The 17,496-nt window shown below is 30.8% G+C and overlaps 2 protein-coding genes across 2 annotated transcripts; both read left to right on the top strand.

Annotated features, from left to right (window-relative positions):
• The first annotated feature begins 5,208 nt into the window (after positions 1-5,208).
• LOC137835494 (uncharacterized) lies at positions 5,209-6,030 on the top strand. Its single transcript, XM_068644027.1, has one exon. The coding sequence runs from the start codon at positions 5,452-5,454 to the stop codon at positions 5,722-5,724; it is 273 nt and encodes a 90-aa protein (XP_068500128.1). The 5' UTR covers positions 5,209-5,451; the 3' UTR covers positions 5,725-6,030.
• Positions 6,031-8,650: 2,620 nt separating this feature from the next.
• Positions 8,651-9,471, top strand: LOC137835493 (uncharacterized). Its single transcript, XM_068644026.1, has one exon. The coding sequence runs from the start codon at positions 8,793-8,795 to the stop codon at positions 9,063-9,065; it is 273 nt and encodes a 90-aa protein (XP_068500127.1). The 5' UTR covers positions 8,651-8,792; the 3' UTR covers positions 9,066-9,471.
• The last annotated feature ends 8,025 nt before the right edge of the window (positions 9,472-17,496 follow it).

Below are 17,496 nucleotides of genomic sequence, written 5' to 3'. Positions count from 1 at the left end.
CTTTTCTCCAGCTGAGTAGTTTTCAAATAAATAAAAAAATTAATTATTTACATAAGTTTCACAATCTTATATCTATTTAAATTTAATTTGAAAATACATGGCTTAACCTTTAAAACTTTTTTTTTATTTATATTTTTAGTAGTGACTGTTTGACCAAAACTTAATTTTTTTTTAAAGTTTACGTGAGTATAACCCACACTTACCCACGTTTCATTTAATTATTTTAAGGTGATAATATTTTTACACCTTGCTCCACTTTACACACACAACAAAATATTAATATTTGTAATAAAAAAATTTAAAAAAAGAAAAAATCTCCTTAATGAAAATATAAACAAAATGTAAAATATTAAAATAACTTTTAAAATTAAAATGATTAAAATATTAATATTTATTGAGATGTAGGGTGGAATATGAGTGTCAAAAAATCATTTTCTTTTTTTAATAATAAAGGTTTTGTTGACACTATTTAGTGTTCATCACCGTCACTTTTTTTTACGGCTAATTCTACCTTTTAGCATATTGAAAGGATAATTTTATAATTTCAAAATTTGATTGGATGGCAAATTTAAAATCATTGGTCTAAAATAAAAAATCATTGGTCTAAAATCATTTATAATTTTAAAAATTGATTGGGTAGAAGTATAAAATCATTAGTATAAAATAAAAAATCATTGGTATAATATTAGAGTATTTCTTTCTACATTCTATCAAATTTCTTCCTGCATCTCAATCAGGTGAAATGGTCAAAATATTTTTCATAAAAAAATTCATGAATTCCAGAAGAGTGTTCTGAAAAAAAAAAATCTAGAAGTCATTTTCACAAATAGTAAAATAGTTTTTTTTTTTCAAAAAATGGGGTGCATGAACAAATTTGTTAGAAGTTATGGAATAAACACCCTAAAATCATTGGATGGAGAGTGCAATTGCCCTCATTTGAATATGATTTGGGTCTAGTTTGGATCCTACGACGAAGCACCATGGACCCTTATCTCATACGGTCATTAGGAAAAATTCTTCCTACACTCAACCTTTCTTAACCTGCACCCTACATATTTTTAAATTTCTAAAAATATCTTTCATTTCAAAAATAAAATTTAAAATTGGAAATACTACATTGTGGACAAACAGATTTGAAAGATATTATTTTGTTTTAGAAATAAAAATTCAGAATAAAATTTAGAAATCAAAATCCTATTTAAAAGAAAATCTACAATACAAAAAAATTGTTCTAGAAAAAATAATCTGAAAATATATTCTACAAAAATACATTCGAAATGTATTTTATTTGTTCCTTACTTTATTTAAAAATATTCACCGTGTATTGAAATTGGTGCAGTGATATGGTGCATGCAAGTCAATAGTGATGTTGACTGAGAGAATTTTAATTTTCCACCTGTATAATATTTTGCCTTATTTTATTTCTCCAATCCTAAGAATTTTAGAATATACAAACTATTTATTTTTAAGCTAATATATATATATATATATATATATATATATATAAGTCGCCTATTAACTGAACATTACATATCATTTGAATACTCATGCAACCTTTATTTAGATACACAAGTAATTAAACAGAAGACAAATATTAATGATTTCACGTTACGAGAATTGAATGATAAGCCCTTTCATTAATATCAAAACTAAGATTACTCATATACAATAATGAAAAACTCATTTAACTTTAATTATTAATAACTAACATAATTAACACATTGTTATACGCAAATTTTTTTATAACGTCTTTAAAACCTGACCTATTTAAACTATCATCATCAATAATAATAGTGATAAATAGATAAATGCAGGATGTGATAAATAAATTTAACTCTTAAAAATTAGTTATACACACTTTAAAGAAAAATAAACCAAAATAACGAATTTTTTGTCAATTTTTTAAATAAAACTAAAATAATTATTTTTTATCAAATTTTTATAAAAATATAGCTAATTAAATTTTAACTGAGTGTTTTAAAAAATGTATATCTATAGGTTATACGGTAATTTATTATGATATTTATGGTTTTTTAATAAATAATTACAATTTTATACTTTTGTTCTTCTTGGATTGGAAAGTACTTCACTTTTGCGGGATAATCTAGTTAAATATATTACAAGGTCTTTGATATTCGGTCGCTGAAGGTGGAGATATTTGTAAAAGATATTCTGATTCTATGTTAGAATTTGATATGAGGTAGGTGAAGATAATAAACATTGTTTAATGTGTATATTTACTTTAATTGGTGTGGAATATTTATAATTTTAATACTTTATAATTTTAATACTGCACCTAAATTAAGAAAGATTATCATATTAGTTAAAGTAACATTTCATATTGTAATTACATTAATTATATTATGTTAAAAAAATTGTTGGATATATGGAAATTATATGAGTAATATTACTCCTAAGGTATTTGGTCATGTTGATTTTAGAGTTTCATGTGGAATAAATTTATTTATTTGTAGAAAGATAAGAATTAAGAATATTGAAATTAAAATTTATAATGTATATAGAATAAGATAAGATGTAGAACTTTCTGGGCCCTTATGCTTCCTATGTATTAAAGACAAGTTTATTTAACAGTGTAAGTGGAGAATGTTAAATAAACATATATTATAATAGTGTTGGATTGGTATTTATATGCTCCCACCAAATCTTTATAATTGAATAAATAATAAAAATGTAACTTTTGATAACTATTGAAGGGTGTAAAGTCATCCGTTTATAATTGTAATTAATGAAAAGATATTTCTTTCTACAGTTGAAAGCATCGGCGCTAAAAAAGCACTCCCAAACTACGGGTCCAAAATTGTTATATTATGGGCTTCAAGCAAAACCATGTGCAAAAGCCTCTTAATAATGGAAGTTGCAGCCGCCACAAATAATTAGAATATGCATATTCAACCAAAGCTTCTCAGCTGTATGAAGACAAAAGAGAATCATTAAAGACACACAAGAGATGTGAATGTGGCAACTAAGATATGCAGAGTGAAGACAAAAACCACACAATTCAAACCACCTATTACAACCAAAATAGCAACCGGTTTTTCCCCTCCAAGCCTCCATCTTTAATCTATATAAGCACCAAATCACATTCACACTTAGTAACTTCAACTCATATCAGAATACACACTAAAGGATAACTTAACATGTGTGCAAATCGTGGAGCTTTGGTGGTTGTTGCAACCACTGTTGGAGTAGTGGAGACGTTGAAGGATCAAGGCTACTGCAAAATGAACAACACAATGAAATCTGTGGCTCAACATGCCAAGAACCAAATAGGGTCAGCAACTCAGGCCAAGAAACTGACTTTTCCTTCTTCTTCTTCTTCTTCTTCCTCTTCTTCAGCAATTTCAAATAAGCTGAGAGATGAGAAGAGAAGCAAGGCAGAGGAGTCTCTTAGAACAGTGATGTATTTGAGTACTTGGGGTCCCAATTCTTAGACTTTGAGCATTATATGATTCATATTACCACCAAGATATGATATGCCACTGATCAGTCACGTACGTCTATGAATTAATGGTGGCCTGATGCGTGTTCATAACATCCTGCTGTTGGTGAACTGATTTTGCAAAATTTTGATGGTTACAGTGGTTGGTGTGTGTTACGATTTTGTTGAGTACCAAGATAAGACCAATTGAATAGACATCATATTTAATAGGTGTGCTTAATTATTGTATCCTCTATAATTTTTATTTAAGATATTTTTCTATTTGTAATAAAATTCTAACCAATTGAGTGAAAATCTAATTATTATATATAAGTTTAAATTGTCACATAAAAAAACTTCCAAATTTGTGTGATTTCACTTTTTTAGACTCCTAAAGTTTTGGTACCTACAGAAATGTATATATTTCTTACAGTTTTTATTTCTAAAGCTTTCTTAAAGTGAGTCTCAAATCAAAATAAGATGTCAACACAATTTAATTTATTTAACCAACACTATCCTATGCTATATTCCTACGTAATTCCCAAGCAAAAGCCTATTATGGGTTAATATATTTTTACAAAATATAATCCTATCTTACTATGAAACCAATACATATATTTAAATCACACAGGTGTTCTTTATGGCACTAATCACTTGTGATAAGTGTGACATGATTTTTTTGGTAAGTAAAATGAAAAATAAGTTTCTTTTTACACTAGGGGTGTTGGGATAGAAGAGAAATATATTTTTTTTATCCAAAATAAACCCAAAAATTGATAGATGTAAAATGAGGTACTGAAAATGAAAAATAAATAATAAAGAAATGTAAATGAACATAAAGATTGAAAATAAAGAGTATCCTGTTGCCCACAATTTGTGTTTCTGTTTCTTTATCCAAGATAAGTATAAAATTAATTTGAAGTTTAGTTCATTATAGAAATCGATTTGCACATAACTCTTAAATCTGAGCACTTCAATTGAAACATCAGGAAGAAAAAAAAAAAGGCAAACAAGAGCTTATCTCACTCTCAAAACACTAAAACAAAGGTAAGGAAATGATATGGAGTAAAAAATTGTAAATACACTATTTTATTAAATTAAAGATAGAAATGATTAAATTTCTCTGAACACAAATTCTGATTCAACCTTTCATTCGTTCATGCAATACTCTGGATTTTATTACCACCAGACCATTTAACACAGTGCATGGATTTTCCTCATATTAGTGACCAAGAATCTCATGCAGCTAGTTTTCTTTATTTAATAGCACAATTAGGATTTCACTCTGAAAACAAAATGAACATTACATGTTAATAAGTTAATATGTGAGCACCAGTTTTTTTAATTTCTTATGAAATGGTTTATCTCTCGTATATATCTCTTATCCAGTTCTGATCCACTCGTACATTGCTAAGGTTAATCCATATGTGATAAGGTCCAGGTATTTTGGCCACACCAATTGATATGTATACCAGCTACTTTCATTCTCTCTAATGGTTTTTGGCTTCACCTGTTATCAAACTTATGTTCTGTACTGTACGATTCTCCTTATAAAAAACACAATGTACTCAGTTGTCTCAGTTGTCTGATAAACCACTCAAAAACACGTAAGCATTATCATCTTCTGTCCTTCACTAAAAAAAGCCATAGTCTTTTGTCGCTTCCAATGAGTAATAATCCAGCATTGGCAGGTGCAAGTTGAAGTTGTGTGGTCCTACAACATGATCCTTCCTTATATGATCTAACAACCAAAACACACACAACACACCTCACAAACCAAAACCGTGTGCCTTTTCACCTCTGGTTTTTCACACAAACTAAACTAGCGTCTGTGTTTCCACTGTCTATATAACAACAGTCTTCACCCACCCCATTCACTCATCTTCAGCCCATCAATATTCTCCATAAACAGATCAAACTTTCACACTACCTTGTTCTTACAATCCGCACACACACAAAAAAAAAAAAACACTTTAGCATCATCTGCTTTGTAGTTGTTCTAAGAGTCAAGAATGAGTTCTACAAGCCGTGCTTGGACTTGGACCGTGGCTGCAAGTGTTGGAGTGGTGGAGGCCTTGAAGGACCAGGGCATCTGCAGGTGGAACAGCGTGTTGAGATCAGCACAGCAACATGCTAAACATAATATGAGATCTTTGTCTCACACCAAGAAGCTTTCTTCTCAATCCTCTGCCATGGCTTCTGCAAAATTCAAAGATGAGAAAGCTAAGCAGTCAGAGGAGTCTTTGAGAACTGTCATGTACTTGAGTTGCTGGGGTCCCAACTAAACAAAGATTCATGGACTTTATGCAATGGACCATGATATTTTTCCTTCCTTCTTCTTTGATTATGAAGCCAAGAAAGATAAGGAAATGGAATATGCTGCTTGAACTGAGCATGTTAAGCTTGCCATTTAACTTGTTGCCTTGGAGAGAAACATGGATTGAATTTTGAAGAGTGAGGCAATGGCTTTTAATTCGTGGCAATAGCCTTAATTTGCTGGATTAAATAATCATTTACACTTGTGACAGAACTATATATGTATAGGTTTTTTTACATGATATTAAGAAATTTTCCTGTTATTTTTTAAGGCATCCCCGTCTTGTTATGAAAAAACTCAAAGGAAGATAATTGGAGGATATAAAAACTAGTAGGCTGTTTAATAAACATAAAGTAATTTTATCTATAACAAGATTTTACTATTTGTCTGGTTCCAAGCGATAGATTAGCTATTTCTCTAACTATTTGCTGAGATGTGATGTTCCTTTTTTTTGTAAAATTAAGTTGAAATGAGAAAGTTAACTCAAAACCTATGGCAAGTTATGTTTTAGATTGGAAGTTGTGTTAATTTGTAAGGACTTAGAACTTTTGTTGTTTCTCCTGAGTGTATTGGTGGAATTCTTGTAAGACCTTATGGAAACCCTTGATAGTAAAAAAAAAGCACAGAGAAGAAACATTTCACTGTATCAAATATTGATACAATAGAGATACCAAGGCCAAAGGAGCATTGTTAGGATTGAAAGAGTAGAATTCCAAAAAGAAAAATATCTCTTTAGCACTTTATATTTCACCTATATTTACTTAATATATAGAGTTGTAAGTTGAATGTGATAGAAAAGAGACAGAGTATCATCATCCTTTCAGAAAATAAATTATGGAAGAGGATAATGGTCTCACTGCAGAGGTAACATAAGTTGAAATTAAAAATATGTTTGAAGTGGTGATAGTTGTAAAAACTTCGGTGAGATGTGTTGAATTTTAGCTTTACTATGAATCAATGGAGTACTATCAACACTATCTAGTTTAGAAGAATGATACATACAATCTTATTTTAAATCTATACAACTCTATTTTTATTTAAATTTTTATAAAATAATAAAAATATCATTTTTTTATATTATCAATTAGATATCATATATCATTCCTTATCTAGTAAGGGCAATTCAGGAATTTCAGGTTTGTGATCAGATTGCTAAAGGATGTAATCCTCCTTTATTGCTACAATCTAAAAAGCTTATTTAGACCAATTAATATCCTAGTAGGTTGTTTTACAAGATTTTAGCAAATAGACAGATTGAAAGGTCTTACCAATTGATCAATCAAAATCAATCTTTTAAGAGGAGAAGTGATTACTAGATAATGTGGTCCTAATCGATGAGACACTTGAAGAGACAAAACAAACAGAAAAACATAATTGTAACTTTGAAATTTTTGTTTGGAGTATATGATGCAAAATCTAACTTTAGTAGCAAGTGAATTAGTTGGATTAAATTGTGCAAAAGTTAACTTTAGTAGCAAGTGAATTAGTTGGATAAACAATTTAATGCTCCAATTTTTTATTTTTTTTTATAAAAAAATTCATACAAATCCCTTACCCAAAATCATATAGGTCCATAGTATCTACTAAATTCAGCCCATATTGAACTTTCCTGAACAAAATCATTTGTAGACACCTTAATTAAGTCTACTTTACACACAGTGAAAGAAAATAAAATACTAAAAAATGTAGGTAATTACAAGAGATATATAGAAAAAAAAAATTAACTGTTAATGATGAAGTGATGAAATAAGTTAGTCTGCATATACTTTTATAAATCTTTCTTATCTTGGAAGTATTGTTTAGAGGTAGAGGTTGTCTATTTGTCCCAAGTAAGAATAGGGACAAGATATAATGTTGGTGTTTTATTCTAATCACTTTTAAGTACATAGAAAATTGCAACAGTCATTTATCATGGATAGTTAAATCTAGTTTTTATTTAAGATATAGTAGGCAACCCTAATTATTTAATGTTAATCTAAAATTCTAATAAAGTTGAAAGTAAAGATATATGAACACTTTTGTATATTATACATTCTATCAATATCTAATATTTTCTCTCTCTCTTTATATATATATATATATATATATATATACACATATATATATATGTATACACATATATATATATGTATATTGTGTAAAAAATAATTTTAATAATTTTGTTCATTCAAAATAGAAATATTCAGAGGGAAAAAACAATTTAACACTCTTAACTTTAGTCCTTTTATGAATTTATGACAAATAAATGTTTTTTTTCCTATTTTTTTAAAGTAAAATTGCTATTAAAAACTTTCATATACTCTTCTAACTTTATATTAAGAGAGATTGTTATTTAACTCTGTATTATCCAGTCTAGATGTGAGTCATTTAATTTAATTTTTCGGGATAAGAAATAAATGAATTAATTGGATCTGGATACTCTAATCCATATATAAAATTTAACAAGAGACAGTGACAAGTTCTTAAAATCGTGCTGTATACGCTGATACATGAACCATTCAAAATGATCTCTTATGATATTGAATTTTCATGCATCTTACCCACATGTATGGTAAAGTTAATTCATATATATATATATATATATATATATATATAAATTTATATCTATCAGTTATTTTCACCTCAGAAGTGGTTTCAAATAAGATTGTTGGCTTCATTAAACAATGTGCAGAATTAAAGTTATGTGGTCCTACAACAAGAGTGAAGTCCTTCATACAAACTGTAGATTCTTTATTGGATTAGATCTTCATAGTCTAACAAACAAAACACACCTATCACACCCGACAAACCAAAACCATGTACTTATTACTACCTCTTGTTTTGCACACAAACTAAACCACTGCCTGTATTTTCCACTACCGCCATATCTCACTATATGTCAACAACAACCTGCACTCCATTCATTCATCTTCAGATCGTCCATATTCTCCATAAACACATCAAACTACACACTTCATACTACCTTGTTCTTACATTCCACACACACAAGGAAAAACTTTTAGCATCATCTACTTTGTAGTTGTTCAAGAGTCAAGAATGAGTTCTACAAGCCGTGCTTGGACTTGGACCGTGGCTGCAAGTGTTGGAGTGGTGGAGGCCTTGAAGGACCAGGGCATCTGCAGGTGGAACAGCGTGTTGAGATCAGCACAGCAACATGCTAAACATAATATGAGGTCTTTGTCTCACACCAGTAAACTTTCTTCTCAGTCATCTGCCATGGCTTCGGCAAAATTCAAAGATGAAAAAGCTCAGCAGTCAGAGGAATCTTTGAGAACTGTTATGTACTTGAGTTGCTGGGGTCCCAACTAAACAAAGATCCATGCACAGATCTCATGGAATTCTCAACTTTCTTCATTTAGAATGTTATATTGAAGAAAGATGAGAAATTGAAGGTGCACCAATCAGAGAATGTGTCTCAACTCTCAACTAACATGTTACATGCATGCTGTTGATTGTATCCGACCGAATCAGAAGCTTAATTACTTGAGAAATAATCTGAGCCTGCATCTGGCTGCCTTGGAGAGACATGGATTGAATTTGGAAGACTGTTCGACATTGGAACATCATTGGACAGATGAAATCTGAGACAGATATTGCTATTTATGTATAGGAGTTTAATATGATGAGCAGGGTTACAAATCTTATATGTTGAATAATTTGTATGATATAATTTATAAGGCTGAACAATTCTTGAGAAAATACTTTTTGCTGTGAATTTTTCCAGTGTTATTCTTTGTGACATCTGCATTGTTATGAAAATAAAGTCAAAGGGAGTTCATTAAAGAAAACAAGACTTATGTCATTCATTAAACATCAAACTTTAGGATTTTCATGGTGTGCTGCAAGAGAGTATTGCAATTTTTTTAAAGTGATCAACTTATCTGCTCTTTCCTTATTCTGGATGTGGTGGAGTGCTCATCTGAACAAAGGGAAAGTATACAGTCACAATTTTATTTTTAATTGCAGTCTATTTTGGAACTGTTCGAACTCAGAGAAACAGAATTCCTAAACCTTTCCAAGAACCTGAGGAAGGTTACAGAACTGCAGTTTGTTTGATATAGCACTTCATGTAAAATTAACTCTATTCTGAATTTTTCTCTTATGAGCAAATGTAAAACTAAGGAGGTAAGAATACACAAGGCAAACAATAAGAGTATATTTATTATTAATTTAAATTAAAGTATTTCATAACTTTAGAAGGGATAAATCAGATTATTATTCTCATAAGAGAACTCAAAAATTGAAATTTGGACATAAATGTGAGCACAGAAAGATCCATTTACTTTGTTGATTACTTTACTATATAGAAGTATAGTGTGTTTTTTTTTATCAAAATCACTTTTTTTTACCACTTTAGTAATTAAAGAGAAAAATTAGGAGAAGGAAAATAGTTTTTTCTTTTAAAACTCTATTAGTAATTGGATAGAGAGAGGTATTGTAATAGTCTTTCCATTCATAAAATTACTTGAAGTTTTTTTAATCAATTCAGTAAGATGATATGTTACTAGTTAGAATCCAATCATGATATTTTGATTACTAGGCTCTTAAATAAAAGATTTTTGTTCTAATATTAGCTATAAATTTTTGTCTATAATGTGAATCATAACATATGATTTTGAGTCTTGTGTTCTTAAATAAAAAGACGTAAGTCATAATTATGTATTCATGTAATCTATAAACAATTTGAGGAACTTAAATACTTTTTTTTTTCATTAAAGACGGTAAGAATTGGTAGAAAATATTTTTGAAATATTTATATAATTTTAAAAATTAAAAGCAATATTTTGATTTTATTAAATTTTTTAACTAAATACGCATTGATGAAAAATAATATGGTGTTCTACCGTTAACACCTTAGGGCTTAGACTATTTTATTACTCTTACTTTTCTGTCTTTTTTGTTCCAAAATATAAGAAATATGATGGTTTAATGACATGTACCCAATTCCTATTTTAGTAAAATGAATTCTTCAACAATTTTGTTAAATCAAATCATAAGTAGAAGTTTGGTTGACAAACCAGACCACTAATGTTAAGAACATAACTCTTACAAAATTTAGGTTTTTAAAAAGTTCTATTGTTTTCAAACTTAGTTTTTTAACAAGTTCTCAAATATTCTTTAATTTTTATTTTTAAAAGATCATTATTAGTTAAAACTTGATGCCAAGCTCTAATAATTTTATTTCCTTTTTTTTTGGCAATAAAAAAATAAATAAATGTGAATCACTTCAAAGGTGGTTCAACCCTTATACAAACATAAAATACCTAAGACACTCCATCTCAATACTCATACCGCCAGACGCCTAGAATTACAAAACAATCCTAACTCAACCAAAAAAATATGAGCTAAAAGATAATTCGAGAAACCATCGTCATACAGACCAAAGGTTCGAGACACCACTCGGAAAAGGAGAACAAACTAAAGAGAGGCTTGGACGTAATCCAAGACCAAGTCTTCACTTGAACCAAGGCAACCACTTCTAAACCATTGACAACTCCCCCATTAAAGATTACATTGTTTCTATGCTTCCACAACTCACTTACCACTGCAGTCCAAATCACTCCCCACATCTCCTTTGCTAAAGCAACGCATTACAGAATAATTTTATTTCCTAACTAGTTCTCAAATTGTTTCCATTTTTTACATTTCAATGTAAATTTGACATAAAATTAATTTTCAAACTTATAATTTGTTATTCTTAATATTTTCGGAATTATATAAAAAATAAGGTATATTTGAAATTTTAATTATCTATAAAGTTGTTCATCAACTACATTTTTTTCTAGGCTAAAAATCTTTTAGTCAGACTCAATAAATCACATTGACTTGTGACCTTTCTAAAACTTTTCTTGTAACAACTCAATAAATCATTTTTAGCATCCTAAAGTCCAACCTCCAAGTCTTTTTACGAGAGTTAACAAATTTGTCAATCTCTTCTTGAAGCTTTAAAGTGTTCTCATTAATTATATTTTCTTGTTTTTTTCTCTTTGGCATTCAAAAGCTTTAAAACCTTTATTTTCTTTACATTCACTAGATGATGTTTCATCTCAACTTGATCTTCAAAACTTTTGGAACTCTTCTTTGGTTTTGTTAGCTCTTTTTTGACAATACTTCATTTTCTTTGATCTTTGATTAAAATTGCTTATTAGTTACAAGCTAGTTGGGAGTTCAACAATACATTTTGCTTCTTTAGTTTCCTAAATACTATTTCCAACTCCTTAGCCTTTCTATCCTCTTGGTTGTGCAACTCGGTCACCTTTGACTTCTAATTATGAATGATGATCTTGTGTGACATAAACATTACTTTGGTGGAATCAAAACTATATAGGGTTCCACATTGCATAATAGCTCCACATTAAGTAAAGCTAGAAACCCCCTTATTTAACCTTGTTTATGATTATATTCATATGGCACGATGATAACACACTTCAGAGTTGGTGGAAACATGCTCAACTCTAGGGACTTTCTTTACATTGAATCAACATTACTTCTTTTTCTTCTCAGATCTCGGTGATGACAATGTTTTTGTTGGTGGAGCTTGTATAGTTGTAGGAATCGTGGTGGTCCAAAATAAAATTTTGGTTAATCATCTATAAAACAAACTCTTAAGTTATTATTTGGTTATCTTATGTTTATTTTTTAGCAACACTTTTCAACTTCTTAAATGTTTTATTGAGCTTATTTTACTTATAGAGGATTTTTCAGAGGTAGTTACAACAACTGAGATAACTCCAACTTTGGCCTTCGGCTTGTTATAGTCAAAGTTTTAGCCCATAATTTTTGCAAAGTGCAACATAAATATGATTAACAAACATACAAATTCTTATCCTCAAACTTAGTTGCTTGATCTTTTGCATAAGGAATCAAAATGATGGTTTTATTATTCAAAGGAAGAAAAAAACACTTCAAAATTTCAATGTCTATTCTTTTTTTTTTTACAATTAACATTTGCTTGGTATGTGGTTTGAATTTTTCAAACTTATTTTATTAGTAAAGATGAAATCAAAGAATATGATCAAAGTAACAAAAGAAAGTTTTAACTAAATAAGGTTTTTGGATACTTCACATTGAATATACTTTAAATTTTAAAGCTTTTAAAAGAGGTGGTATAAATTGAAAAAGAAAATACCATTATATTAGATATCGTTAAAGGATGTTAGATGTTTTATTTTTTGAACAACACGTAACTCTTTATTTGTTTTTTATGTTTCAATTGTTGAATAAGTCTTTCTAAGTAATTGTTCCTAAACTTTATGCAAAAGCATTTCAATCAGTTACTGCAAGCACTATAAATGTATTGTTAGCAAAGATAATGAACATCATGCTCTATTTTATTTCACTTAGTATATTTTCTTCTTTTAGTATTTTATTTTGTTGTCCACCTTTTATTCTACAACAATTGGTATCAGACACTACAAGAAAATAACTATTTAGTCACAGGATTTAGCGACCGAAAATGAGTGGTCGCAATTTGCGACTGAAATAGCCACTGAATACCCTCAGTTTCAAATCTGCAATCGAAATAGCGACCGAATAAATTTTTGTGATGTTAGTTAGTTTAGCGACCGAATCAGCGACGAAACATGAGAGTGACAAAATCATCGGTCGCTAAAGTGGTGGTTGTTTTGAATAAATTTGAAAAAATATATCTGCAACCAAATTAGCGACCAAAAATATTTATTTTTTAGCCACCAATTTTTCTTCAATCGCTAAATGTAATTGCTTATTTCTGCCACCGAATCAGCCACCAAATATTTTATTTTTTAGCCACTGATTTTCTTTCGGTCGCTAAATGTAATTGCTTATTTCTGTCAGCAAATCAGTCACCAAATATGTTTAGTTTTTAGAAAATGTAATTCTTTAATAAAATAAAAATAAAAATAAATAAGAATAGAAATAATAATAAAAAGAACAAAATAATTATAATAACAAAATAAAAATAAAAATACTATAGTTATCTCCAGTTCTGCCTCTTCTTCAATTCTCATTACTCATCAACGCCGATAAACCAAAGACCAATGATACAACCCTACACAGACATAAATTAAACATACTGCTCAACATATTCGGTGGCTATTTAAAAAATAGAGAAAGAAAGGGTCCTACAATCTGGTTGTGATTTTCTTCTACTGCTCAACTCAACCTTTACGCGCTCTTACACAATTAACCCTAACTGACCTATTGGAGCTTCCCATAATTTTTTTCTAACATTCGATCTCCACGATCCGGTGCGATGACTCTCTCTGTTAGGGTTCAACCGCTTCATTCTCTCTCACTCAATTCCTTATTAGCAGGGTTTATGTTCGCGACACGCTCCACTTCTCCCGATTCAACTCAACAGTTAGGGTTTTGTTGTTTTGTGGTTCGCCTCTGCGGTTTCGCGTAGTTTGAAGCACAAATCGAGCAAGCACAATTCTCGGATGCTAGGGAACACTCCGACTCTGAGCAAGATTTTGATGCAAAGGATCGGAGGAGCAAGGAGGAGAGCGGTAAAGCGAAGGCGTCGAAGGATTCGGATTCCCGAGAGAAGTGGAGGCTGGATTCAAAGAAGGCGCAAGGAAATGGGGAGTACTTTGACGAGTACGCGTTGTCATCGAAGCGGCACAAGGAAAGCAGCGAGGGAGACAGGTGGAATGGCGGCGAGGAGGGAACGAAGAAGTCGAAGGCAACGGGTGTAAGGAAATTAGTATTGAGAACCCACCAATAGCACTAAGTTGTGAAGCTTTCATAATTTTAATTTAGTGGTAATGTAGTTGGAGCGGGCCATGATTTTGTCCTCAGAGTTCAATCGATGATCCACTATGAAGAATTGCTTGACACTTGATGCATCAACACATGATGTCTAAAGATGCACACTTTGATGAAAAATATATTGTGAGTGGTATTAAGGGATTAAAAAAAGTATTGCAAGATGTCTAAAGATGCTCTTAATTACCTACGTGGGTATTTTGACGTAGATGATTGAAGTATTTTAATATTTAAATTTCTTTATTCCTTTTTGCAAAATGGATTTCTTTACCGTGACGGTGAGGACAAAAGTATCACAGCATGGGATATAAGCCTGGAAAAGTTGCATTGCTTGGAAGACGCACATACTTCTCGTTACCAATTTTCAATATTTCTATGTTTCTTAGTATTTGACACTTGGATATTTTAGTTTGTATTAGTATTTGTCACTTTAGAAAACCATAAAAAATTGATTATTTTTTTAAGTAATACATCTATTTTTTGGTTTCTCATCTAAATTAAATGAATAAAATTATAGCCATTTTATCACAATATAGAAAATATTTTATTCTATAATTTGAAATTGGAACGAGACAATATTACATATAAAAAAAAATACCATTTTAAATAGGTATTAATAATAAATATAAAACATCCACTGAAATTGATTTGATGATTATATCTACAAAGCTGCTTAGCGACCGAAACACAATCGATCGCTGTAATTAAAAGAAATATTTAGTCACCGAAATAAAATTGGTCACTATAAGGGTCTTCATTTAGTCACCGAAATTAAATCAGTCGCTATAATGGTCTCCATTTAGTCACCGAATTAGTAACCACAAGTTTTTTTTAATTTATTAGTGACCGAAAATGGTGGTCACTATCACCTTCTATTTCAGCCAACGATTTAGCCACCGAAAATAGTGGTTGCTAATTTGGTTACTATATTTTGGTGACCAAATTTTTTGCAACTAATTTAGCCACTGAAATTTCGGTTGCAAATTTGCGACCACTTTATAATTCGGTCGCTAAATGCTTTGCGACTAGGGTTTTCGCTTCCATCTTTATTTGGTGGTTGTTTTGGTCGTAGATATGTTTAGTGACCAATTATAATGTTTTTAGCGACCGAATTTGGTGGTCGCTAAAAGTGATTTTTTTTGTAGTGAGAGTTTTCTTCTAGAGGGATCTATGAGGACACTGGAGTGCATAAATGGAAAGCGACTATTCCATCCAGGAGAATTCTGAAAGGCTTTTGGACATTACAAACAAAGTAAGATTGCTTGGATTTGATTTTAAAAACTCCCGTATTGTTGGAAAAATGTTGGTCATTGTTTTTGAAAGATTAAAGGCTACCATAACTACCTTGGAAAATATCAAGGATCTGTCCAGAATAACCTTGGTAGAGTTATTAAATTCTTTAAAAACACAAGAGCAAAGAAGGGCTATGAGGAAATCAGTTACTATTGATGAAGCTTTACCAGCCAAACATGAAGGTGGTTGGAGAAACAAGGGCAACAAGAACAAGCAAAACCAACAAGAAAATGGAGAAGTTGTTGCACACAATAACAACAAGAGTCAAAGAGAAGGTTCCAAAAGAAATTATCCTCCTTGTAAGCATTGCAACAAGTTAGGTCATCCACCGTTTAAGTGTTGGAGAAAACCTTATGCTAAGTGCAACAAGTGCAATAAACTTGGGCATGAAGCATTCATTTGTAGGAACCAAAGTCAGCAACAAGATGTAGATGCTCAAATTGCAAATGAAGAGGATGATGAACTTTTTGTTGGAACTTGTTTCTCCACTAATGTTTCAAGTGAATCTTGGCTAATTGATAGTGGATGCACAAATCACATGACTTATGACAAAGAACTTTTCAAGGAGTTGAAGCCTTCAAAAATTTCAAAGTTCAAGATAGGACATGGGGTCACATTCCAGTAAAAGGAATAGGAACCATAGTTGTAGCAACACATTCAGGTACTAAAACTATTACTGATGTGTTATATATACCTAACATAGACCAAATTTTATTGAATGTTGGTCAGTTGCTACAAAAAGGCTTCAAGGTGTTTTATGAAAATAACCACTGTTTGATTAAGGATGCTACAGGACAAGATTTGTTCAAGGTAAAAATGAGAGGCAAAAGTTTCTCATTAGATCCATTTCAGGAGAAGTAGACAATATTTTTAGCAAAGGAAAATACCATTGAGTTATGGCACAGAGGCTTGGTGATGAGACTCAAAAAGATGCTATAAATAGGAGGAATGTGCAAGGACCAAAATACTTAAAATTCTTCTTATTAGTATATAGAGGCCCAAGCCCAAAGCCCAAGCCCATGAAGCCCAAGCCTAAGCCCAAAGGATCACTAGGAGCATGGCTAGAGCATTGGGAAAAGAGAATCAAATAATGAATCTTCTTATTACTCTTGTATAGTTGTAGGTGGTGTGAATATTAAATAAAAAGTGTTAATAGTTAGGGGGTGTAGACGCATTTTAGGAGGTGCTGAAAATAGGAATTGGATCACACTTAGTTCATGACTAGGTGGCGCCAATTTGCATTTGAATTTGGAGGGAACTTTGACTTTCATTTGTGTTTCATTTCAGCCCTCTTCTATTATAAATAGAGAGGTTGGACTCTTGTAAATGCAGATTTGGATAATTGATATAGAGAAACTCTACTCATTTTGAGAGAGCATTTGTGAGATTTTGATCTCCTTACCATAGTCTCATCTTGTGTGCTTTTGGAGAGGTACAAGTGGCAACATTCCTTCACTCGTCTTGGAACTCCATCACCAAGTGGCGTGATCATTCTCCAATTCCATTCCAGCCGGTCTTCAACCATCTAAGTCACGTTCCTTTCATCTCCTTGTTGTTTTCATTCGGTAGTTTTAGTTCTTAAGCCTTGTTCTTCAATTTGTACCGTTTAGTTTTGTTCTTGTGTTGTTCTTGAGTTTTTAATCGGTTCATTGTGTTCTTTGGATGATTTTAATCGGTAGAATTGTTTCCTCTTTCAATT

The sequence above is a fragment of the Phaseolus vulgaris genome, chromosome 5 (assembly GCF_000499845.2).
Source record: "Phaseolus vulgaris cultivar G19833 chromosome 5, P. vulgaris v2.0, whole genome shotgun sequence".
Lineage (NCBI taxonomy): Eukaryota > Viridiplantae > Streptophyta > Magnoliopsida > Fabales > Fabaceae > Phaseolus > Phaseolus vulgaris.
Note: the sequence above shows the minus strand (reverse complement) of the source record. Positions and strands in the feature narration are given on the sequence as shown.

Excerpts from the sequence above, each read along its gene's own strand:
- LOC137835494 (XM_068644027.1), top strand. The coding sequence starts at position 5,452 with ATGAGTTCTACAAGCCGTGCTTGGACTTGGACCGTGGCTGCAAGTGTT.
- LOC137835493 (XM_068644026.1), top strand. The coding sequence starts at position 8,793 with ATGAGTTCTACAAGCCGTGCTTGGACTTGGACCGTGGCTGCAAGTGTT.